This window comes from Nannobrachium achirus (genome assembly GCF_963921795.1).
Source record: "Nannobrachium achirus genome assembly, chromosome: 3".
In the NCBI taxonomy this organism is placed as follows: Eukaryota; Metazoa; Chordata; class Actinopteri; order Myctophiformes; family Myctophidae; genus Nannobrachium; species Nannobrachium achirus.
The window spans coordinates 28,199,372-28,226,062 of record NC_137812.1 but is presented as its reverse complement, the minus strand read 5'-3'; the positions used below and the strand labels follow the sequence as shown (position 1 = coordinate 28,226,062).

The 26,691-nt window shown below is 42.6% G+C and overlaps 3 protein-coding genes across 3 annotated transcripts in view; 1 reads left to right on the top strand and 2 right to left on the bottom strand.

Annotated features, from left to right (window-relative positions):
* LOC308281910 (mitoferrin-2-like) overlaps positions 1-7,691 on the bottom strand; it is an 11,308-nt gene extending 3,617 nt beyond the window's left edge. The window contains exons 1-3 of the mRNA XM_080722252.1: positions 7,016-7,691; positions 2,570-2,798; positions 425-481 (exon numbers count right to left, since the gene is read on the bottom strand). Coding sequence (XP_080578378.1) covers positions 425-481; positions 2,570-2,798; positions 7,016-7,444 — 715 coding nt within the window. The 5' untranslated portion in view covers positions 7,445-7,691. The remainder of the gene's footprint in view (positions 1-424; positions 482-2,569; positions 2,799-7,015) is intronic.
* LOC308282154 (uncharacterized protein) overlaps positions 1-26,691 on the bottom strand; it is a 313,805-nt gene that overhangs the window by 227,340 nt on the left and 59,774 nt on the right. The window lies entirely within an intron of this gene.
* LOC308282155 (ectonucleoside triphosphate diphosphohydrolase 7-like) lies at positions 7,604-26,691 on the top strand (the record flags this gene model as incomplete). The annotated part of the gene is made up of 13 exons (XM_080722499.1): positions 7,604-7,734; positions 10,467-10,628; positions 12,851-13,056; positions 15,490-15,640; positions 16,172-16,275; positions 16,535-16,594; positions 16,985-17,133; positions 17,936-18,102; positions 21,095-21,296; positions 22,037-22,156; positions 24,236-24,321; positions 25,714-25,875; positions 26,469-26,691. 13 exons carry the CDS (start codon positions 7,604-7,606, stop codon positions 26,689-26,691), a joined length of 1,923 nt encoding a protein of 640 aa, XP_080578625.1.

The following is a 26,691-nucleotide window of genomic DNA, read 5'->3' as shown; positions in this document are numbered from 1 at the left end:
CCCACTATTATGTTACAGTACTTTCAAGTTCATTCTCCAAACTGTCAATGGGAGCCTTCTCCATTAGAGTTGGCAAAGAACAGTCATGAGCTCCCCCTAGTGTCACACCTGCAGAGTTACACATTTGTGTGTGTGTGTCATGTGAGCCAACATATCAGAGCAGTGGTTCTCACAGTGTGGTCCAGTCCAGCCGTCCAGGGACCCCCAGGGCTCCTTGAGGGGGTTCCAAAGGGACCCTTTAGAGTGGTCGATAACTCGGAGAGTGTGCAAATAAGAACCAAATGGACCGGGTCCATTTGGTTCTTATTTGTACACTCTCTTTGAGTTATGGGGTCGTTGAAATAAAAGGACTTTGAGAACGTTTGAGTATTATTAGACTCTTACGTATAATTAAAGTAAGAAGAGAACAGACTTCGTACAGTACCTTCTGCTGGGTTCATAACAGCGTCATGGAGTACCGTGGCCATGCAGCCTGCTACACCTACAGAAGACACACAAAGAGCAGAGGGGGGTTAACCTATAGCAGGCTCAATATAATGACCAGTAAGAAAGTAATAGCCAGCACTACAAAGTCCTTCTGGTACTTCTAAAAGAATTGTACAGTTAATATCCAAGTTTTGCCTCACATTTACCCCACCCCTCCCGCATTGTACAGAACCATTGACATAACGTAGCGTGTGTGACCCCTTATTGACACAGCTCTCGGACATTTCGTTATTTCTGGCGACAGACAGTGGACAAATATTTACAGTATACGGTTATGTGTAACTGAAACAGTGGTGTCCCGTTCACTTCCATTCTACACAAGCGATGGGGTGTAGTTTCCGGTTGCAAAGCATTGTTGCGTCACATACTTGGATTCAACTTTTTGTTTAGTGTTGACGTATTTGATGCCCACTACCATTCCACATTTGTGTGACCGCACCCCAAAGTCCTCCAGCTATCAGTGCCATTCTGCCATGCATTTCTACGGTAAAGAGTAAAGACACACCCTAGCACTCTTGGCAGCTGGCGTTTTCTTTTTTTGGCAGCACACCCCAGGCATCTAAATTAGAACATTTTAACTTTTGGAGGAGCGCAGCTCATCAATATCCCTTTTTTTGATTGACCAATTAAAATTAAGGAAGAGGAGGGACTAAGGGCTCTATTATGATCCAGGTCTTATGCCTTATGCCTTAACTTCTTTGCCTTTTTTTTACTATTTTGAAAAACATTTTTAAATACTTCAAATGCTGATCTACATCTGCACGTTGTGAGCTTGCAGATCAGCTATTTGAAATATTAAAAAGAATATGTCTATATAGTAAAAAAGGCAAAGAAGTTAAGGCATAAGGCATAAGACCTGGATCATAAAGCCTGTATCAGAGTCGGGTCCGCGGTGGAAGGCTATCCACCGCGGTGTAGTGCCGTGTAGTCTTTTTGAGTCATAAAACTACAACGTTAACGCTCAAAAAGACTACACAGCACCGCGACCCGACTCTGATACAGGCTTTATAGAGCCCTATGTGTCAATTACAAAGTCAAAAGAGAGGTTGCTATTGGCTGTCTCTCACAACAGGGTCATTTATGACTTGCTTTGAAGGGCTATACCGCAACCATGGCATCCATGTTTAACGTTTTTTCTTTCTGTGTAGGCTGCCTATTATCTATTTGTGATAAAAGCGTTCAAGCACAGCAATAAGACGTTCAAGCACAGCAATGGTTCGTAGGTTCGAACATTGCGTAATATGTGACAACAAACACTCAGTGTACTTTTAAGAAGGGCTCTAGAACATAATATCTAAGGCACTTCACAGTGGGGAGAAAGAAAAAAATGTACTGTGGACACACACAGCCCTTAATGTTAGAGTGTGGGCGAAAAGCCAAAATATTCCCGGCAGGTCTTCTTTATATTTGATAAATTGTGTCGCTGCGGGATAAATCACCCGCCCGGCCTGCCCTCCCCTGTAACTAAAGGGACTCGCATCAGGTAGCGAGTGTGAACTCGTGTTTTAAATCACAATGATAAACATATTGCAGACACAAGTTTTAGTATCCAGACTTGACAGCAAAAGTTGCGAGACCGGGCGACACTTTCCTGCGTCATCAAGCTTGCAACTGCACAGCGACGACTTGCAGAAACTAGCGCTGCAGTTTCATTTTCGTGTTTGTGGCTCGTTAGTAAAAGCCTCCCCAGAATTCAATCACAATCACAGTGTAATACCTAACTGCTGGCCAAAATTGATTCGCATTTTGGGCACATTTTATTGCACTGTACAGGTTAATTGGGCTACATTTCATTTGATGAGGTAGATTTGGCTGAGTATCACATTTGGGAAGACCGGGAAAATCGCCTAATAAAAACATTCTGCGATGGGACTCATCTGCTGACATATTCCGCCCAAGCCTAGTAGCAGTACTGTTAGCACAACCATTGTGTTCCATGGCTAAAGTCAGGACAGGCAAATAAAAGAACACACCTGTGCTCATGAGATACCAAAAAACAGAAGCACTTCCAACAGTCTTTAGGAACAGTAGGGTGTAGCAACATCCTGTGTGTGAGTGTACACAGGCTTAACTAGTTCCTTACCATTAGCAAAGTGGCTGTTAGCTCCCGGGTAGACTGCGTTGTTCAAGGAGAATTTGATCTTCTCGTAACAGGCGAAGTACAAGGCATGGGCTGGCCCCGCCCCAACCGCCATTACATTCAAGCCCCGGACAGGCCTCCACACCCCTTCGGTCCGCACGATCTGCCGCAGGGCGTCCATCACGTTGCGGTAGCGTGCCCCAGGCTCCGGCTGCAAGCTCTGCATGCGTGTCTATGACAGGGGTGAAGAGACAAGAGGTCAGACCATCACCAGATAATGGCAGATATGGATTGGATTGCTAAAGTAAAGTTCCCCCACACTAGCAGACAGTTATGAATTAAACTGTGTTAAGGATACTTCCCTTAGGGCATACATGGGCCACATGCGGCCCCCACCTTCACTTAATGCGGCCCACAGGTTGATATCAGAATACTGATATTATTTATATTAATTCCAAACATGAAAAACAGGACCTCCTTTAATTACTTCAGTCCATATTAGTAGTTTTTGATGACTAGTAACATTTTACTCTTTTTTATGTCCAACTTATTTGTAATAAGGTTCATAAAGTTAACATGTTGTAAGTATAACTAAGTAAAGAACACGCCCCATTGCGACACGTTTAGCGCTTGTAGACTAGCTATTTTTAGCAAGCTATTCGTGACAGAATGATGGGGTGGGACATCAATTTACGAAATAAGTTACGTTCAAATATGGAGATACAGTAAGAGGTTTCTGTTGACAGCAACAGTATGCAATGTGGCCCCCATGGAGTGAGTGTGGAAATACAGTGGCCCCCTCTATCCTCTAAAGTTGCCCAACCCTGCCTTCGGGAAACGCACACGTTGCGGTAACACATTTTCTTTTCCGTGTTAAAGAAAACATCTTGATCGATATTACAACATAGTGAATTACCACAAACATGGACATGATTGTGGCTTCTGTGGGTTTTCAAAATAGGTTTTCAATTGGAAAAACCCTGGGAGAAGGTACAGTATCTAAATAATTAATTATATATAGCACAGAAAGTGTTACATTATACAGCAGTTACATACACTGTAATTGAAATTGCTGCTACACCAACTATAGGCTGAAACAACTGCAACACACCATCCATGCCAGCGGTCAGCGGAGGCCTTTTTCTTTTTGGGATAGTACGTTTTCCCTGCACTACAGACGTTCTCTCAGAAATAAAACAAATTTCAGATTATTCCATCGCCCGAGGAATGAATATTGAATTACAAATTATTTATTCTCTTGTAGTTTCTGGGAATCAGCTGTCCCAACTCCATTAATAACTTACTAAACGTGTACAGTATGTATGAAAAAGACCATGAAGCACTCCAGAAATTTGTTTTTACACAACGTGAAAAATTCCCGCTTTCTTCCTGAGACGTAATCATTGATTCAGGGCTGCGGTTGGGAGGCTGCCATGGAAATTCCTTCTCTAGACTGCTGGGAAATGACTTGGCCTGTTGGAATGTGCCAACTCACCCCCAGTCCCAGAAACTGTCATGTGTTCAGTTGTCCTGGTTATAACTGATTTTGGAGAGCGAGGCACAATAACAGACAAAGTATTCATAAAGAAAATGAAAGGAAAACCCCTCTCTCACCACTCCCCAATAGACCAGTCTACTGAAGAAACATAACCTAAAATGTTAATAAAGTAGGATAAGGAATACGAAACTCAAGGAAAACATCATGAAATTGGAAATCTGAAAAACAAGTTCAATACAATCATTACATATTGATATGTCTTACACACTGTATCTATGGGCTCTCAAGTGCTGTACCACGTGCCGTTTACATTTCTGACTAATAAAGTATTCAATCAATCACATTCCTGTTAATAGCCATAAGCAGCATGTCTGGCTGAGATGTTTGACCACCATCTGTCTGTGCGTCATCATAAGGAACCAGAAGAAACCAAAAAAGCCCCGCACAACAGCTTATGCCCAGAAAGTTATAATTTTAGCCATAAGGGAAACTCCTGGTTGAAATGCTACTGGCTTGAACCTTGTCCTTGTTGGATACGCAACTACTACTGCACTATGTAGCTTGTAGATAACAATGTTAATAGTTTACAGCCAGCCATGTACTGTAAACTGTATTACACTGTTAATAGTTTACAGCCAGCCATGTGCTGTAGACTATTTATTACTACACTCGTGCATGTCCCGGATGAATTGTCCACGTGCCGAAAGCCAATGGCCTTCACAATCGATTCTTCTGTGCAGTGTGACTGGAATTCTTAGATTTTTAAATCATACAGCAAGCTGGTGTCCCATCTCTCCATTGGCATTTAATACATGAAAACAAAATAGCCATATTCTACACTAGTACGCCATTTACAACTGACCGTGAGCAACAGGAGCAATCTAGGTAGAACTGGACCACCAAATGCACCTATATGCCTTTTAGACGAGGTCTGGTGGCTTTATAAAGAACAGAATCTCCTAGGCCAAATGACAGAATTGGCAGGTGTCAGGAGTATTGTGGCCGTACTTAGAGGTACTACTGTCCTTCACTACTGTAGAAGCCTGCAATGTTTATTAACATGTGTCCTCCTGTCAACGTGTTGAACTTGAAAGACAATGCATTCTGGGTAGCACCAGAGACTCTTGAGCCCTAAATGTAGCCTAAATGTATGGTATATAGGCCATGATTCAGAACCACACCTCACTCTGCTCGACAGGAACGAGGAAACTGCTTAAAAAAAGAAAGAAATGCATCACACAATGACCATAATGCAAGAGAGGTCCAAGTCATGACGTTGACCAACCAGCTCTGTTGACACCAGGAAACAGATTATGAAAATGAAGACAATGGTCACAGTGAGGAAGCAGTCCACTAAACATTACTAGAATAGCAACCAAATGTACTTCCTAGTACACATACTAACTGACAAAGCAGTGATTCAGATTTAGTTTTTTTTTTTTTATCTTTCAAAAACCTTTTAGACTATGTTCACTTCGATTACTTGAAGCTACAGTATTTGAACTGGTTGACCAACATCAAGCTAAATCTTTAGAAAATATACATCATGACATTTCCTGTTAACATGGACAAACAATGTTACAGAGCCAATTCTCTGAATCAAGCGTTCAAACTGTTATGGTGATATGTAATTTTGTGTTTATAATATCATGATGACAATATAGTTTCTGCTCTCTCTCCACTTCTCCTGTTCATTGGGCCTTGTGTATACATCCAATAGTCTGTGTGAGAAACTATGGACTTCAGCTGCCAAGTTCAAAGCTGCAACTAAAGCGGGCAACATTATGGAGGCCCGATATCAGGTGTTAACTGCGTAGCTAGCTAGCTACTCACAGCTTGCCTTGTACAACAAGCACACGTGAGAGCAAAGGTAGACATGAGGACAGGACAGACAGCTGGCCTTGTCGGCCTTCGAAGAGCAACAGGGTGCCAACAGGTACCACCAAACAAGACATGACCTTGAACAATATCGCTACTGTAAAAATGTACAGAAAAAGGTCAACTCTCAACAGAACTGTCATTTCCTATGTAACTGTGATTTGTGACAAATGGCCAGATGATACTGCTGGAGACCAAGCCGCCCTGACATCAACTTTTAATGTTAAATGATAAACTTAGCAGCACCCGGTGAAGTCGCCACTAAGCAATGTCAGTAAAACTACAGCTATCAATCCATGGCAAATAGGATGCCATACATGCCACACAGGACTGGACACATCTCTTCATTTTCTTATTAAGAAATCAAGGATCTAAACCTGTACGCCATTATGATTCCACTCACCGGGCAACTCAACGCTTGATAGTAATACACACTCAAGACGCCTAGCTCAGATCAATACAATTATATAATATGTACTTTAGTACACCAGCAATCAATACCCACAAGTGGGCAAGTTCATCTATAGTTATATAACTGTTAACACCCCGTCATCTACAGTCTACACACACTGTTGCCTGATAACGTGGGTGTAATAACATCAACAACACACATAATCACAAACTTTCCCACATGACCCAGATCCACTACAAAACAAAACAAAAACGACTTTTTACAGTTACAACAAAGTAAGATCATGAGTATAACTCAGAGTACAAATGGAATCCAAATGGACCCTTGAGTGTCAATTAGGTCCCATTTGTACTCTCTCAAGACAGTGTAGTAACTGTAGTTACAGTGTAGTAATTATACACCCCAGTGTAGTAACTATATCGTAGTTAAAGTGTAGTTACTACACTGCAGTGTAGTTAATAAAGGGCAGTGACTGTGTCGTTACTTTAACTACAGTGTAGTTATGCTAACTAATGCTAGTCTGCTAACAAGCCCTCTCAGTCAGGCTTAGTTGACGCCGGGCCTAGTAGTAGTAGCAAATACATGCTGTAATCGGCGTCATGGGTCGTTGGATAACACAAACAAACATGTTATAAAATGCACGTCCAATGTGATGGTATACCTTCACACAGTCGATGGGGTACATGAGGCAGTGCTCCATGATGCCAGCCACGGACCCTGCCAACATGTGGGTGCTGGTGGGCACCCCCTGAGGAAGCCCCTCATAGTCTATTTCAGGAGGCTCCACCGCCGCGGTGGAGGAGTGCTGCTGCTGCAGCTGCTGCTCCACCATGGAGGATGTCCGATGAACGTACGCCGCCACCGGGCTAAAGTCCTGCTCTCCGCCGAGCCTCGGCGACGGCGACGACGACGACGACAGACTCCCGACCACGAAGCCTCCCGTGGTGTCCAGGAGCCTCCCGCCGAACCACCGAATGTCCGCTGCGGCCGTCGACGCACCGCTGTGGTTGTGTGCAGCGCTGCTGGAGGTTCTCTCCACCGACATGGTGACTCCTCCGCCTCGCCGGGAAACGAAACCGTCCGCTTCCATGCGGAGGGAGGGAGGGGTGAGGTCCGTCGACTGGTAGTAGTCAAAGCGGGCGGCTGGTCTTCGCCTTCGGGTGTCGCGGTGGTCCGCCGGGTCCGTCTTTCTTTTCTTCCCCCCGCGGTGCAAAACAAGTCGGCTTTCCCAGCCCAGATAACAACCGTAATGTCCGTCCGAAGCCAACGGGAGGAGAACCACCAAAGCAAACCGAACCGCGGAGCCTCAGGTCGTTACGGCGCGCGGGCGGTCGAAGGGGTCGTGGAACGGGCCGGAAAGGACGTAATGTCGGGGGTGGGGTGTGGCTTCCAACCGGAAACAGTGTTTTGTTTGGAGAAAGTAGCTGTCAGTCATCCAGGATCGGACGAGACGTCCACGCGATTGGCCGTTGATTCATAACAGTAAAGGCGGGCAGATTGAGCGGGCGGGACTTGAGCGTTGCGATAACGGAAGGGCATTTTGCGGTATTTTCATAACAGTCTGTGGTCACGTGGGTTACGAGCAAGGGCCAGGGTGGTGTAATGTTGCTTGTGTTGCTGCTTATGTAATAATAACAGGTGTTATAATATCATATATTTGGTCGTTATTTGGTAATGTTGCCACAGACACACTTGTAGAAACAAACAACACAACCGGTCCTTGACCCGTCAAGGTCAAACGTGACAGGGAGCAGAGGTTGTGGATAGATCAGTTGACATGTTGTTTTTCTTTTTTTTGCCCACGCAATATTACGTAGACCATATAGAGGTAATAGACACGTGCACGCACTCATGTTTTCGGAATGAATGAAGCAAAAAGCATTCGTGGAAAGTTACTAGATTTACTTTACTGGAGTATTTCCAATTTTCTACTCACTTCACCTCAGACTCAGATGCAAATATTATGATACGCAACTACATTATTTGACAACTTTTTACTTTGTAGATTATTATGATAAAACATACATTACTCGCAATGCATTTATTTGTGAGCTTGTAGATTTGCGAATTCCGGAGTTTCTCTTGTAATAGAGTATTTCTACGTTGCAGTATTGATACTTTTACTCAAGTAAACAATGTGATGACTTTAGACTTTTACCACCACCAGTCCAGTGCAAGTTGGCAACTCATTCATTCTACTGTACAATCTACTGTAGGCCTACCTGTCATGTGGGCATTTGTCCACAGGGAGGCGTAGTTCAGCGCACGTGTGACGTGGCTTACAAAACAACAGGCGAAAAAAAATCCACTCCCACCCGGATATACGTAATGTGTTGGATTTAAATACGTCGTTTTGTCATTTCCCATCTGAGCATGATCTCTCCTGCCTGCTTCTGTAGTAATCTCCATAACAGAGGAAGTAGGCTTTTTACATTTTGTACTAAACAAATAATAACACATTTACAACGACCAATTCAACAAGTCTTGGACACGCACGGTAAGTGTATGATGATCACACATCATTGGCATTATAACCATATGGAAGTAACCAATGGATAAATGGCACGCCCGGATACAAGGAAGCCGGTTGTTGCTAGCTATGCACTGCACTTTATCATTATATTGTGCTCTTATAATAACTGTTACATGTTTTGTGAGCAAATTATCTCTTCTCTGCCTCTGGCAAAGGGAAAAACATGCTGTCATAGGCTAAATGGTGATTTAATTCGGCCAGGTGTATTGTGGTGGCGACTAGTTAAATTACATATTAGCAATAAGGAATGTCTTGTCTGTTGTTATTTAATGCAAATCAATATCGTGACATACATGCTCTGTTTCCTTTTCTCAACTCTCCTCCAGGCAGCACAACAGAAGAAACCACACCATGACTTGACAACTGTGCACAGTCTTGTATTTCACTCTATAACATATGGCAAGGTAATGCACTCAAGAACTCGTGGTTTGTGGTTGTCACATTTTTCATGTCAAAGACCCCAAATGTATTTGGTCGTGGACCCACATCTGAAAATCTTTTGTGCCAGGGACCCTCATACAAAAACCCCATATGCTGTTAAAATGTAAAAATATTAAACTTTCCCCACGTGTTTTTATTTTTTCCTGGTTATTTTTTGGGGGGAAATGGCAGATCTACAAGCTCACAACGTGTCACATCAAGACACACTGAGCTTGTAGATCAGCTATTTTTAAATAGCAGATTTTGATGAAAGTTTTAGTTCCTTACTATCAATCATTTTGCTGGGGACTCCCTGGAACTCTCTCATGGACCCCTGAGGGAGTACAACCACTGTTGAAAGGAATATTATGCTTCACCAATAGATTTTTTTAGGAAAGCTTTCAGCCCATCTTACCAGTTATCAGTAACTTAACACTCTTATAGTCATTACGTAAGACTGGTATTACTGGCCTTATCTTTATAGATATGCATGCATTTGGCAACAGCAATCTAGAGCACTATGGAGGTTAATTATCAAAGTAAGTGTGATAACTCCTGTCAATTATCTCATTATCCAGTGAGATGTATGATGTCCGCCCAGCTGATTTCACAATATACTGTATGTTGTATGGAAGGATGACTTGACTTGTACTGTGTACATTTAATGCACCAAAACCATAATTTATTTATTCTAGCACAGTTGGAGTGAAGCTTGGTTTGGGGTATCTGGTGAAGGGTCCATCCATGACTTCATACTTTTGTTTGTTTGCTTGTTTGTTTCTTCTATTCTATTCTCAAATATTTTACTGGACAGCTTTCCATTGATTGTAATAATTTAATCAAAAACGACATGTTTAAGCAATATATACTTTAATACAGATTAGGCTTCAATGAATATATTTTAAAATGTACTTTTTTAATGTTTTTAATTAAAGTACTACAATCAATGAAAAGCTATCTTGTGAAAATGTCACTTATGCCCTTTGCGCTCCAAGCCCTATTTAGTTCTACGCCAATCAGAACACCTTGACCTGTGTTGGTCCTCAACATGGCCGGTGTAGGACTACACATGAAGCCCATGAATTGATGATGATGATGGATACAATTTTGTGACATGTTTTCATTCTCATAATCTCTCATGTATTATGTTGTTCTTCAGGATCAGCCTGTCCTGTGTGCCTGCCTCCTGGTACTGCGGCTGTGTCCCCAGGCAGAGGCTGCTGCTGCTGCTGCTGCTGACCTGCATGACCCTGCTGCTCCTGGGCCTCTACCAGAGCCAGCTGCTGGGCCCCCAGCAGCACCGCCTGCACCGCCTCAACAAGTAAGCCCAGCTTAACGCCATTAAATTTAGGCCTAGAATTATTGAATGCTTTAACCTGTGAAAAATAGCAGATATACAAGCTCACAGCGCGGCACCGAGTGCCGCGCTGCGAGTTTGTAGATCTGCTATTTTTGAAAAAGTCTTGAAAATGTGTGCAAATCTTTGAATATATGTATTTTTAAAGCGAACGTTTGTAACTCCAATTTTGCTTCTGGGTGGTCCCTGGAACTAAATATTTTGAGATGGGGGTCCGTGGCCAAATAAATATCATTTTGGGGGTCCTTCACATGAAAAGGTTAGAGAACCACTGACATAGTAGTCTCTCAAGAACAGACTAACTGAGCTCCAGTTAAGTGAAAAGGACCTTTTCTTTGACGATGGCTGGCCAGATTGCTGACATAGAAACATTTTCAAAAAATCTTAGAAGGATTCAAAAGACACTTATAGAATCGGTTCAAAATTCTAATTTTAACATTTTTTCAAAAATAGCAGATCTACAAGCTCGCAGCGCGGCACTTGGTGCCGCGCTGTGAGCTTGTATATCTGCTATTTTTCAATAGTTAAAGCATAAAATAATGATACACAATAATGTGTACCCGTTCTAAATGGGTTATGACCTGAAAAAAGGAAAAAGAAAGAAAGTTCAAATCAGTTCTGTATTGGTCATTGAATGCGGTACCACGGCTTGTCGGTGCCCGTGGACATCTCTCACTCTTTTGAGGTAGATTGACAGGTACATGGGCCCCTTGAGTATCTTGAAAACCAGTCCAGGCCCATTGCAAGTAGCCCTGAGCCATCCCACCTATAATTAGCAGGGGTTAGGTTGAATCCTATATAGGAGGTCTGTGAGGTAGAAAAGCATGAGAATTGGATGAATGCGTAGTGACTGTTCAGTGCTCATTCACTCTGTTGCTCTTGACTACTGGGATAGTATACACTAATTGGAGGCCTGCTTAGGCCTGCTCAGACTACCCACTGTTACTGTTTTGGTGATACACATTACTCTTGATTTCCATGTACGGATGGAAATTCACTTCTAGCTAAATCTGGCATGTTTGCATAACATCATGCTCAATTGATTCACTTTATTGTACATTTGTTGAATGTTCGTGCACTGTCCTGTAAATGAACAAATAAAGTAAAAGTAAAATCTGTACATGTATTCCTACTGTATGCACTTCGGAATCAGAAATGATGTTATTGTTCCATAACATCTTTACAGGTGTAAAGAAGTGGGTGAATTGCTCCAGATAATGCCATTGGTGTTATTGTACATATTGGTGGATCTACTTGGTTTTATCCTTACTATACTATGGTGCTGCTATGATACGTGAATTTCCCTCTGGATCAATAAAGTCTATCATTTTATAACTCTGCACTGCAGGTACTTAATTATTCCTGGGCGCATTAGTAAACTGTCTCGACAAGCTGCGCTCTGCTTTAGATTTATGTTACTAGTTTATATTCATCCAATATGCCGTGACAGGAGTTCTGTCTGCAAGTATGAAAACCTTGTGTGAAAAAAAAAATACTGGATTTTGATAAACCCTATATGGCGACAGTGGCTCAGGGGTAGAGTTGCCATCTAAGGCATAGGCTACACGGAGCTGGATATTTCATATATCCCGGTTTTTCAGATATCCACAGAAAAATATCTAGGTCCACATGACAAAGATATCTAGGTCTAACAAGCACACACACAGTAAAGTCTTCAGAGATATCCGGGTTCCCTGTCTACACGGATCCAGTGAATCGGATATTTTTCAATCTCTCCACTTATTCCGTGTAGACACGCTACCCGGATATCTCTTAAGACTTTACTGTGTGTGTGCTTGTCCCCCAGTGGAGGTATGGGGACTCAGATTATTTTAGACCTAGATATCTTTCTTGTGTGGACCTAGATATTTTTCTATGTGGATATCTGAAAAACCGGGATATATGAAAAATCCAGCTCTGTATAGCCATAGAACACGGAGAGTTTGAACAAGAGTCTGAACCCCTAGTTGCTCCCGGTGAGCAGATTGGTGCCTTGCATGGTGTCCTCTGCCATCGGTGTATGAATGTGTGTGTGTGTGTGTGTGTGTGTGAATGGGTTATTGTAATGGGTGAATATAATGCACAATCTATGTAAAGCGCCTTGGGAAAAGGTGCTATATAAATCACAATTTTTAACTCAAACAAATTGTTCTTCCACCATTCATTGACGTTCACCTCCTCCACAGATACCTGTCCATAGCAGAGACCATGGAGGCCACTGATGTCCTCAACCCGTCCCTGAACTACGGGGTGGTGGTGGACTGTGGCAGCAGTGGCTCCAGGGTGTTCGTTTACTTCTGGCCGCCCCACAACGGCAACCCCCACACACTGCTGGACATCAAGCAGATGAAGGACCACGACCGCAGACCTGTGGTCAAGAAGATCAAACCTGGTGAGCAAGGGCTCCGTTATACTTTGTTTATGTGCCGGTGTCGTGCTCAGTCAATGGCAGATCTACAAGCTCACAACATGTCACATTCGTTACGTGTTGTGAGCTTGTATATCTGCTATTTAGGGCATGCGACCAAGTATAAATCCTGTCCTAATTAAGTAGGAGGGTGTTTCTTTTCTTTTTTTTTCCACTTATGTCCCAGACCCAGCACACACTATGAACTAACCCCTACGTAGGCAGTTTTGTATAATAGAAATGTATAAGCAAATACTGTATGTTTGTCTTTCCACATGCACTTACAGTACAGCTGTGGCAACACTTTGTACAAAAATATCCAATAAGATAACAATAGTAATACTAAAGCAGAAAGTAAAACGTAAAGTAAAGGTGCAAATAGTATGCCAGTCCAGACGAATGATTTGCAACACAACTCCTTGCAACATGCAACTACAGTACTTGCAACTACTTTCAACCATTGTCTCCAATGGCAGTTGCGTCGGTGTGGACACGTATTTCACATTTCACAATACATTATTCCTATGCAACCCACACATTGGTAAATGTGTGTGCTGTCAAAACAGAGGGTTAGGGTTAGGGGGTTAGATCTGGGGGGGGAGCGTTTCGTGTCATCTGTTCGACACCCAACTCTTAACCTAACCTAACCTCTGTGGGGTGAGTCGCTAACCCTCCCGACACTCCTTTGTCGAAATGATGGTCGTTCGAAAGAGCGAGATTTCCCAGATCTGGGGATGTTGTGTCAATGAGGTGAAAACCCTCCTAGGAACATGCCTGGAAGAGTACCTAAAGTAGGGCGCAGGGGAAAGCCTGGTATTCGTTCTAAACTGGTCTGTGTGATCCGGTACATAAAGAATTGTGTTCCGGTGGGTGTCTCATTCGTTTTTTTCCCTACATAATGCGAATTATTATACCAAAAGAAACGGCCGCCTGATGACATAAAGTTATTTCTGCTTTGGATCTGAAACCCTAAAATAGTATTGATCCCAGGTTAGGAAATATGGAACATTTCCCTCATTATACACATATACAGTATACAAGTATATATTGTATATGGAGACATTCACAAGTCGGCCATTATATAATTGCACTGTGAATACAGGCAGCAGAGGGTTTGAGGATTCCTCACATGCGATTGATTGGTTATCTTCATTCATGACCGTGTGTGTGTGCGTGCGTGCGTGCGTGCGTGCGTGCGTGCGTGCGTGTGTGTCAGTAACCAAAGCTCATACCAAAGCATGGAAATATAAACATATATTTGTGTTCCTCAAGAGCCTCGTGATCCTTTTTATTATTATTTGGATTAAACGCACACACACACACACACACACACACACACACACGCACACACACACACACGACCAGAACCTCTGGCGCCGTGCACCCCCAAAATGATTCACCAAGTTTAAAATATGTTTAGTTTGCTATAATCCTTTAGTTTATTTGGGTATAATACTCATTTGGTATGTCCATCTTTTATTCAGACTCGTAGCATGACTAGCAAGACTAAACAAAATTGATTCGCATTATGTGGGGAACAAAAAACAATGCGACGACAGCATATACATAGCAACAAGAAACATACAAGAACACTGCTACACTAAAATGTATGGGTTAAGTGAGCATGTTGTCGTGGTTCATACCAGATGCTGTCTTTTATCTTAGTCACAGCACAGAGATTAGATTGGACGGGGAGTGTGCCTAGAAGGCTACAAGCTGACGTGGTACTTTGCTCCCCAGGGACAGAACATGTTGTGTTTTTTATGTTTTATGTTGTGTTTATTTTGTACCGTTTCCACGAGGGTGGCTGGCTGGCCCCCTCCGGCACATTTGAACAGCTGCCATAATTTATTAAGAAATAAGAATGTTTTTAAGAACGTTAAAAAAGCAGACTACTGCACAATACATCTATTCATGTCAATTGATAACATTTGCATTATAAAAGGGACCTTGTTTACTTATTATAATTTATCTTTTCATTTGGTTTTGCATGATGTGCTAGTCGGCTAGTGGATAAAGAATACAGAGTAGAAGTGGAGCTAAATGGAATGTATAAAATAGCATTTTACCAAAATATGATGTATTACAGTTACAGTATGTACTACAGCTATACCTTGTGCTGTATGTTGTTTATGCGTTATATAATTAGTTCTGATAACTGATATTCAGGATGTGAGCCTACATAGAAACCTGGTTGAGCAAAGACCTGTTTCCAAAATCATAACTAATACATTAGCTTGTCTCTTTCACACAAGAAGTGTAAAGATGTTTGGCAGTTTCTCTTATAGTATGCTAACCGAGCTTAGCCATTCCTTGGAGCAGAAGGGCGGGGGGATACACTAGCCGGAGAATCTCTCCGGGAGTGCAGCTCAGTTCTGCCTCTTACACCCAGCCTTGTTGTGTTGTCCTCATGCTCAGGTATCTCCACCTTGGGCCAGAAGCCAACCAAAGCCAGTGACTACCTCCAGCCTCTCCTCAGCTTCGCAGCAGCACACGTCCCCAGGGCCAAGCACAAGGAGACCCCGCTCTACATCCTCTGCACCGCAGGCATGAGGCTACTGCCAGAGAGGTGAGCTTTAGATCAGGGGTCTTCGACGTTTTCAGGCCAAGGACCACTTAGTTGCACAACGCCTTGCGCAAGCTTAGATGTGGACGAGAGCACAGGGGTCTTCAACAGGGGGTCCAGGACGCCTAGGGGGTCCCAGAGTTACTAAAGGGGGTCCTCTAAATCTTTGTTTATATTAATCACTTGAACCCTAGTGTCTATATCCTGAGAACTTTAGCCAAAAATAGCAGATCTACAAGCTCACAAGTCACAACGCCTTGCAGCGTGAAAAAAAGGAGTCAAAGAAGGAGGACCCCCTTTAGTAACTCTGAGGACCCCCTACTAGGGGTCCCGGACCCCCTGTTGAAGATCCCTGCTTTAGATCATCCAGGGGTGGGCATGATGGAGAGGGCTTCTATATTTTCACATTCACTCCAGAGGCCCCAATGCATAGCAAAAATTGCCGATCTACAAGCTCAAAACGTGTTGCAGTTTTTGAACGAGGTGTGAATCCAAATTTCTCTGCTTAACAGTTATGTACCTGTGTGTCATTAGCCAACAGACTGCCATCTTGGAGGACCTGGTCACCGATGTTCCCCTTGAGTTTGATTTCTTGTTCTCTCAGTCACATGCTGAGGTCATATCTGGCAAACAGGAAGGTGAGTTTATAAGTGGGATTACCTGTTCAATGCTCACATTGCCTTGAGTTGGCTGTTAATGTTGAGCCATCATATCTCTTTTAGACACATATTCTAGGCACAAGATTAGTTTCTATTGTTTTAACTGTGCAATTACATAAATGGATAAACGTATCAGTTTACAGACTTGTGTGTGTTGTCTCCACTGATATTGTTTTACCTGAATGTGTTTGCTAGGCGGCTATCTTATTAATGTTGTGATACTGCCTTTCTACCTCAGGAGTGTATGCATGGATCGGCATTAACTTTGTGCTGGGCAGATTTGACCATGCTGATGAGGGTGAGTGTGCAATGGTTACTGTAAACGCTTTCAACCTGGCATCCCTATTGTGCTTCTTATAATACAAACATTTAAAAGAAATCTTTAATATAAAAACATTTTCTGAAATATTTCAAAAGTCTACACTCTCACATCACATGATTGCATCACAACGAGTTGTGAGCGTGTACATTTGCCATTTTGTCCGCGTGACACTGTTATAAGATGGATCAATCCAAATCTGACCATTATTAACTTTGTTGGCTTTAACTATGACAGCTACTGTATGTTCTTCTAAACACGCACATCTATGCATGTGCAATGAAAATAAGCATTTGCAGTTTATTTAATTTGACCGCTGAACACTGACTTAGAAGAAATAATTAAATGTGTTTTCATTCCCTTCAACAGAAGACGCCATGGTTGAGGTGACGACAGGGTCACAGAACCAGCAGCCAATCAGTCGACGGCGCACGGTGGGCATCATGGATATGGGCGGGGCTTCACTACAGATAGCCTATGAGGTGCCCAGTGCTGTCACCTTTAGTTCACCAGACGAGGTGAGCAACCATGTCCAAGTGCGATATCATCAAAACAGCATCAGAACAACTTCAATGGTCTAGCACAGGGGTCTTCAACATTTACAGGTCGAGGACCCCTTAGTTGAGAGAGAGATGAAGCAGGGACCCCCCCACAACCTTTTCAGCGATTCCATATAGTTTAATTGTTTGACAGCACAATCATCAGTGTATTTTGGATTCATGTCAATTTGTGTTTTCAGATATTTAACCACTTCAGCCGTCATTACCTAATAAACTTGACCTTTCACTCTGTACTTAGTCTGCTCTTTTTCACCTCTACAGTACACCAAACCTCTTTGGCGAAAATAGCTGATCTACAAGATCACAACGTGGGCTTGTAGATCTGGTATTTTTGGCTACAGTTCTCAGAATATGGACACTAGGGTTCAAGTGCAATATAAAAAAGAATAAAAAGAGTTTCTATCACTCAAACATTTGGAGGACCCCCTGTAGTAACTTTGAGGACCCCCTAGGGGTCCCGGACCCCCTGTTGAAGACCCCTGGTCTAGCATTTAAGCAAAGCCAACTGGGATTGAGTAGAAGAAGCTTGAATTTCTAGGTTGCCATAATTACAAGCCGCCCACTACAAGTATTGAAAAGCTTCAGCTTCAGCCTGTACCTTTTCGTCCAAAAGTTAATTGTTGACTATATTCTGTATGTTTGTTGAATCATGACCGAAATAAAACTAACTAAAACCAAAAGGGCAAAGACACAGTGCTAGGTACCCACACACCTTACGTTGCTCTGCAGTACGGTAACTAACACCTCAGTGTGTGTTCAGGAGGAGGCAGGGAAGAGCCTGCTGGCAGAGTTCAACCTGGGCTGTGACGTGGAGCGCACGCAGCACGTGTACCGCGTCTACGTCACCACCTTCCTGGGCTTCGGTGGCAACATGGCCCGACAGCGCTACGAGGACATGCTGGTCAACAGCACACTGTCTAAGAACAGGTACACACACACACACACACACACACACACACACACACACACACACACACACACACACACACACACACACACACACACACACACACACACACACACACACTAGGACTAGGGCATTCACCAAATATTCAAATATTCGAATATCAAAGTCACTATTCGACCCTGTTCACCAAAGTCGAATATTCGCTTTTTCTTTTCTTTAAAAAATATATAGTTTATAAAGCTTGGCTAGATTGGAAGTCATAAGAATGAGTTGTCAATGCCCCTGGTGGATGAATTTGTTAATGCTCTATACCAGGGGTTCTCAAACCTTTTTAGGCCCGACCCCCAAAATAAACATATTTGAACTGGGGACCTCCACCCTGACAAGCACTTGGAATTGTAGGTATTACATTTAACTTGGTTCCGCAGATAAATATTGTGAAAATAGCAGATCTACAACAACGCCTCGGCGTTGTGAGCATGTAGATCGGCTATTTTCACAATGTTCGCCTCTTGCTTACTTAATATTTGACAGTTTGGCCAGTCCTGTCGAATATTCGATATTCGAATACTTTATGGTCGAATAATTCGAATACAAAAAAATCACTATTCGTGAATGCCCTATCACACACACACACACACACACACACACACACACACACACACACACACACACACACACACACACACACACACACACACACACACACCCCTTCGGATATGAACAATGGAGCCATCACACATTTAGCACTCACCAGAGCAAATGACACTTGACCATCCCTTACATCGTCACTTCGAACTCATGCCATCTGGACGAAGACACAGGACAAAAGTTCATTTGGGTTGTCCCTGCGGCCGTTGCAGCGTTAAACAAACTGCTCTTCGCTGATAGGATATCTTTTGTGTATTTTGGGGACTTTGTGTATTGTCTTGTGTTCTATTGTTATGTGCTATATATATATATATATGCTTATGTGTTTTTCTGTCGGAACAGACTGAGAAGATGAATATCCCTGAGGGGACAATAAAGACTATTATTTTTAGTTACAAACAGTCACACACACAGTAGTGATAAGATGTTAAAACGGTTAACCGTGTATATGAAAAAATAAATAAAATACCAGACGCAAAACGCTAGCAGTGCAACACGCTCGTTCTGGTTTTTTTTTGTTTTTGTTTTTTTAAGTGATTGTCAGCAGAGAAGTGATCTTCTCTGACTAGATAACTATAACTCTTTAATTAGTTCTACAAGTGCTTCATTCTGGGATGCATGGGGTCACCGCAGTGCATGGTGTGACACGCGAGACGGTAGTGACAGCTGAGCCGACCTGCGCCATCCACAACCGCAATATTGACGGCAACTTTATCCTGTGGGATTTATACAATGTATATATATGTATACAATGTTGCTGCCCACCACAAAATCTATTAAGATCAAACCAAGCCACACATAAGGGTAAAAGCAGGCTTTGTATTCTACATATAAACCACAGTCAAGTTTCACTTTCATTAATGGCTTGTCTTCTAAAGGGCTTTACTCTGAAACCGTAGCTGATAGAGATACATAGGAAACAAACCACACGGCAGAGGGGAAGCATTTCCATTAACACAGGTGACTGTTTGACTTTAAACTTTGTTCACCACCTTCTAGGCCAAGGGTAACGGTTCCCATGCTTCTCAGGCAGTGACACCCCAAAAGAATCATATTCGAACAGGGGACCCCCCCACCCTGACACTTGGACTCGGTTCCTCAGATAAACATTGTGAAAATAGCCGCTCTACAAGCTCACAATGCCTCTCACTGCGTTGTACTGCTCAAGATAGATAGATAGATACCTTTATTATCCGAAGGGGGAAAACCAGTCAGCCGGAGGCAGCACAGCAGTTTAAGGACATTTACAAAGTTACAGAGAAGTATGAAAAAAGAACAATTGAACAGTGTACAGTAAAGAGCAAGGTACACCAAAGAACGGGAATTAAGAATATATACAAAAACAGTCAATGCTCATAAGTGAAACAACCATACTTAAAAAAGCAATACTTAAGCACAACTATGAACACAGTGCCAAACAAAAGTGTCCATAACAGTCAATGCTAGTCAGTGCTACAAGTATCTCACCGCCATGTCAAACACAAGCAAAATACTCAATACTACTACTAACACAACCTAATAGTGCAGAGCCAAACAAAAAAAGTGTCCATCGGTGAGTGCAAGAAAAACTAAAAGAAAACAAAGGATGACACAGCAAGACGCACATGATGAGCACCCTCCCTGGAAAGGCCCTTAGAGGTCAGAGTCAGCACAACTATAGTTCCAGTTAAATAAGGCTACAGTCGTCCTAGGTTAGGAAGGTAGTCCTTGTCAAGCGACCGAAGTGCAGAAGTGCAGCACAAGCTACCATTGCCACTGGGTCAGGGTTCAGGTTCCCCTGAAGGCACTGAGGTGTATGGAGTCAAGTCAAGTCACATTTATTTCTATAGCACATCTAATAGGACAAGCGCAGACTCGATGTGCTTCAAAAGGCATTGTTGTAGCCAATTTGATCATTTTGATTGCCATGTATTTATTGTAAAGGTGCTTTTGTGAGGTTGCTATGACTACCGGGAATAGGCGGGTCGAGTCAATTTCGGGGCACAGTTTACTTGAGGGAGTCACTGGGGCACAGGTGCCAGGGGTTGGCAATCAGAGTGGGAAGCCACAAAGTTTTTCTACCGTGCCGTGCTTTTGTTTGTTTTCAGTTATTTTGAGTTATTTTCTGTTTATTTCCAGTCCCCAGTTAGTTGTTGATTTACAGTTAAACACTCGGCTTTTGTTCATGCTGTCATCATCTCATCTGGCTTCAAAATAAACGCTTTTAAATGCACTCAAGACCTGTTTTTCCAGACAACTGCACCACGCGTTGGAAAGAGCTTCACAAATTACCATATCCCTCACTGGCAAGTTTTTGTAGTCCGATTGCCTTTACAGGCATGATGCACAAAAACCTTAGCTTTTCATGCTGGATGTCCACAGGTTGCTAACAGCACAGACTGGTCTGAGTGAAGACAAACCTTTACTGGACCCCTGTCTCCCTGCTGAGCTGTCGGACACGGTGGTCCGCGGCAGCCACACAGTGTACCTGAGAGGCCAGGGGAACTGGGCACAGTGTCAGGACGCCGTGCGTCCATTCCTGGGCCTCCACAATGGAACCATGTCCCCGAGGGGTGTCTACCAGGTAGGACCTTCTGTTCCAAGAAAGTCTTAAACCACTATTCCACTAGTCTACTATATTGTCGCTGGTAAACTTTATTATACCGTATATCTGTTATCCCGTACGTGGACAGAGCCCTCATATTTCCATATTATAATTTTGTTTGTTTAGTTCTTTCATAAATTAACTCCCTACTTGATCATACAAGATCAAAAGTATCAGATGAGCTTGTCGATCTGCTAATGTAGCTGTTTTTCTTCTTTAAAAAAAAGGGGAAAAAAATGTTGAATCCTGAAAAGTAACAGTTTCCACCTGACAAACTTTGAATGGCAGTATGTTTAAAAGACTGCAGGTTTTGGTTATAAATCTTCATATTTTAGAATACACTTGCAGAACTAAAAAGCTTCAAAATGCTTCAAACTAAATAATGATGTCTTCAAACTATGTGAACGATATGATTGATCGAGATTGGGAATGTATAAATATACCGTGACTGAATACATTAAAGATTTTAATCTTATAATTGTTAAACAAGCCATCAGGTGACAGCCAAGAAGTTGTCCAAAATGAAGTGGTTGAAACAAAATGTAGGCACATCTAGTATACAAAACCTGTGTTTATCCCTTGAGAAAACAAAGTGTACAGTACAATACCACAGAGAAAATGTTCTTAGTCACCATGTCTGTCTAGAAAAGTATAATAATCAAGTTCGACCTATATAGATATGGGTATAAGTCCACGTGTTGTTTGTCTCCACTGTCCAGGCACCCATTGACTTCAGCAACAGTGAGTTCTATGGCTTCTCAGAGTTCTACTACTGTATGGAAGACGTGCTGAGGATAGGAGGACAGTACGACAGCAGAAAGTACTCTCGTTATGCCAAGGTAAGGGGGTTAAAGTTCTCAGTCGCCATGACCGATTTCATGCATTCTTTATAAGATTAAAGAGTATTAGAATGGGCCAAATGAAAGTGGCAATAGAGTACTGTACATGTTCAGAAGTATCTTCCATTGAACCCTTAATGGTCTCGGATATTTAAGTCTCAATCTGCAATTCCTACAACTGGTTGGCTGTACTGTATGCAGAACAGCAAGAACATAAGGTGATGATGAATGATAATAACTAGAAATAACAACTCTTCATAATGTGTTAACTGTTTAGGAAACAGTGCTAGTTCACGCTGTTTCACAAATCACAGATTGGGACTTGTCTAACAACAACTTGGTTTTTGCTTTATTCCCATGTGTGTACATATGATAAATATATTAAACAAATATGATCACACTTCAGGATTATCTTGATTTATTCAGTGCTTGGTTGAGTGTATTAAACACTTTCAACCTGACATCCCCATTTTTTGCATGTCATTATAGGTGAACATCTTTTCAAAAACTGCAGATCTACAAGCTCACATGTCAAGCGATGTGAGGTGTTGTGAGCATGTAGATCAGCTATTTTCGCTGTGCAGCATCGGCGTAAGCCGAAGTATAACCACTGGTTTATAGGATGTTGACAATGTTGACTGGAGTCATGGAAACGTCTTTTAACAATTCTGGTTCCTTAACGATTCGATTCCCCTTACAATTTACAATTTAGGCATTTAGCAGACGCTTTTAATCCAAAGCGACTTACAATAAGCAGGTAATACATCAATATAATAAGTAAGATAATATAGCAGTACATCAACAGCAATATAACAAGGCATAGGAATATCAATCTAGAAAAACAATAACATAGTTCGACCACGCACTTAATCGGTAAAAAACCTTTCTAAAACCTAAAAATGCTATCTAGCTTCATGTATGGTCATTGAGGGAACGGGAGTGTTACATTAGTGCTATGGGTTTAGGTGGAGTCTGAAGAGGTGAGTCTTCAGTCCACGGCGGAAGCTAGGGGAGTGAGTCTGTATTTCTAAGTGCGACAGGGAGTTTATTCCACAGTTTGGGGGCCAGGAGGGAAAATTGTCTAGGACGAGTGGATTTTTGTCCTGGGGTTTTTTAGCGAAGGTTCTTAAGGTCATTATCCCTGTGTTGGCTGATCTGAGTGAACGGGTGGGGTTGAAGGGGTTGATCAGGTTTTGGAGGTATGGAGGAGCCGTACCTTTGGCTACTTTGAAGGTCGGCAACAGTGTTTTGTATTCAGTGTGGGCCGCAACCGGGAGCCAGTGGAGGGAGCGGAGAAAGGGGGGGACATTACAGTTACAAGTGGGGAGACATTGTCATGAATCCAAAATACACTTAGATTGTGCTGTCAAACGATGAAACTAAAGAATCTATGGACAGGTTGTGGGGGTCCCTGCTTCATCCTTCTCTCTACTAAGGGGTCCTTGGCCTGAAAACATTGAAGACCCCTGCGCTAGGGTTTTGCAGTAATCTATTTACTGCTCAACGGTCTGCTCTGGTGTAGAGCCCGCCTACTGTATCCAGTAATCTGCGCACACACACATATACTGTAGGCACGCACCAAGGCCGTTTCCATATCCGTTATAGATCCGGATCTACAACCTGTAAAGTGAACTGACCACAGACATCGACGTTGTGCCTTGTGAATAAACAAAACCTCTCCGAGGAGTAAATACAAACAGTAAAAGGCATTATATAAAAACTAAAACGTATGTTGATCTAACCGTTAGTAGATGTGTTGCCACTGTTTTCTTGTTGGACACATGAGTCAGGGGCAGATTATAACATGGACTTTTGACGGTCCCCTCTTCTTAGTGGTACGGCGTGCCAGCACGTAATATTTTTTGCGGAACATTGTACCGACCCGTTCCAGACCATTTTCACCACTGAAGTATAGCAGACGTGAAGTCCACGTACCAGCCCTGGCAGTGTGATAAACCCGCTCCGGAAACGGTTCCAAATGTGATGGAACCGATTTTGGTTCCTCAATGTTGGGTCTGGTTCGTCCGATTCCTCCAGTTCCGGACCTAACCCTATGTATGTGTGTGTGTTTCTCTGTAGGAGTACTGCGCCACCCAGTGGTCTACGCTGAAGCAACGTCTGGACAGCAAGCTGTTCTCCCAACAGGCAGACATCAACAGACTGAAGTAAGTCATCTCATCATACAGGGTTTAATCATTAATCCAATTATTAATTAGTCCACTAAGTTTTGTCAAATTTCTGTATATAGTACACAAACAATCCCATTTAGTCATGCATATTTTATTTGATTCGATTATTTTCAAATATATCGTTGCTATCGGGGCAGATTTTTTCTTTTTTTTTTTTTTTTGTAAAATGGATGTCCTACTTGATCATACTACAGTGTTCTGCAAGCTTGATTTTTTTTATGTTAGTATTTCTTTCAAATAATTATTATTTTATATTTTTAGTTTTTTGGGGGGTCATATGCACTTATAGTACAGCTGTGGCAACAAAGCAGGACGTGAAATGTATAATTTTTCTTAGAGCCGCCTCAACAGTGTCGATTAAAACACTTGCATGTTCATTCTGCAGTGTCTGCAATGAAATGTTCCATGATGGCATCACTGTCTGGTGTTGATTTTCCTTGTTTACATCAATTACTGGAAGTTGTGTCATTTAAACAGAAATAGCCAGCTTTGAATCCCCAGAGAACACACTTTATGAGCTGTTTTGAATGTTGTAGAATGGATGTTGGTTAACTTACAGTATGAGCTGCTGTAGATGTTTGTCGGGTGAGTTAGACAATGTTGTTGAAAGTGGTGTAGTGGCGTTTCGTTGGCCTGATCCAACCTTCACAAAAGGTCAATAAAACCCTCCGATGCACCTTGAGAGTTGTCTTGTAGGCAGGCGAAAGAATACGTTGTCCACAGCTTGAAATTCAGTTGGCATATTATTTGCTGATCCACAAGTAAGCATACTGTACAACAGCTGTCTTGGTCATTGTTCTTGGCTCACCATTTCCCTGTTTAATCCTCAGGGTTCCCACGGTCATGAAATTCCTGGAAATATTTTGAAATTTGAAAAATATTTTTCCAGTATTGGAAAAGTTTTGGAATTGATCAAGGGTCCTGGAAGGTCCTGGAAGAAATAGCTATGCATTGTCTTTGGTTATTGATTTTGTTAATACCTCTGAAATGACAAATTTAACATTGGCCAAATTGTCAAATATTAGAGGCAGAAATTGTGAAAATAGCAGATCTACATGCTCACAACGCCTCGCAATTTTCACAATAGAACAGTGTTATACAAAATTCTCAACTCGTAATGCTCGTCAGCGTCCCCAGTTAAAATATGATTATTTCGGGGGTCACGGCCTGAAAAGGTTGAGAACCACTGGCATACACTACCTGTCTTTGGGCATTGCGCAGAGGAGTACGCGACTTATTAATGAGCTGAATTATTGTTATATAGTCCTGGAAATTGGGTTAAATATTCTGGAAAAGTTTTGGAAATTAATTGGTAAAAATGGGTGGGAACCCTGAATCCTGAAGCTCATCCGTCCTCTGTGCCTCCAGGTTACAGTGCTTCAAATCGGCCTGGATGTACGAGGTCCTGCACTCGGGCTTCCGTTTCCCCAAGGACTACCGCAGTCTGCAGACCGCCCAGCTGGTGTACGACAAGGAGGTCCAGTGGACCCTGGGAGCCATCCTCTTCAAGACCCGCTTCCTGCCTCTCAGGTGAGTCCAGTGACTCCCAAAAACACGTCTGACTTCAGTCATTTGGATTCCATAGAACAGGGGTTCACAAACCTTTTTGGCTGGGCACCCCTATAAATATTCTTTTAATCCGAGGCACGCCTACATTATAATTTTCACTCCCAGCACCTTATATTTATAGCATATCGTCGTTGTCGGGTGGAAACCGCTGCAAGCTTGTAGATCTGCTATTTTTTTTTAAATCATGAAAATTTGAATTTTAACCCGATTCTATAAGTGTCTTTTGTATCCTTGTAAGATTTTTTGAAAAACGTATGTTTCTATGTCAGCAATCTGGCTAGCCATCGACCCTCAAAATGATATTTATTTGACCTCCATCTCAAAATATTTAGTTCCAGGGACCACCCAGAAGCAAAATTTGAGTTACAAACTCTCGCTTTGAAAATACATATATTCAAAGTTGCACACATTTTCACGGCTTTAAAAAAAATAGCAGATCTACAAGCTCGCAGCGCGCCGCGCTGTGAGCTTGTATATCTGCTATTTTTCACTGGTTAAAGCATTCAATAATTCTAGGCCTAAAATAATAATCCTCCCACCTGTCCCGTCTCCAGGGACCTGCAGCAGGAGATCTTCCGGCAGAACCAGAGCTCCAGCTGGCTGCGCTCCTCCTTCGTCTACATGAACCACCACCTGTTCTCCCTGTGCATCCTGGTGGTGCTGCTGGCCATCCTGCTCTACATACTGCGCCTGCGGAGGATCCACCAGCGGGAGCAGCGGCAGGCCGAGACCCTGGACCTCCTCTGGGTGGAGGAGGGAGAGGTTCTCCTGGCCTGA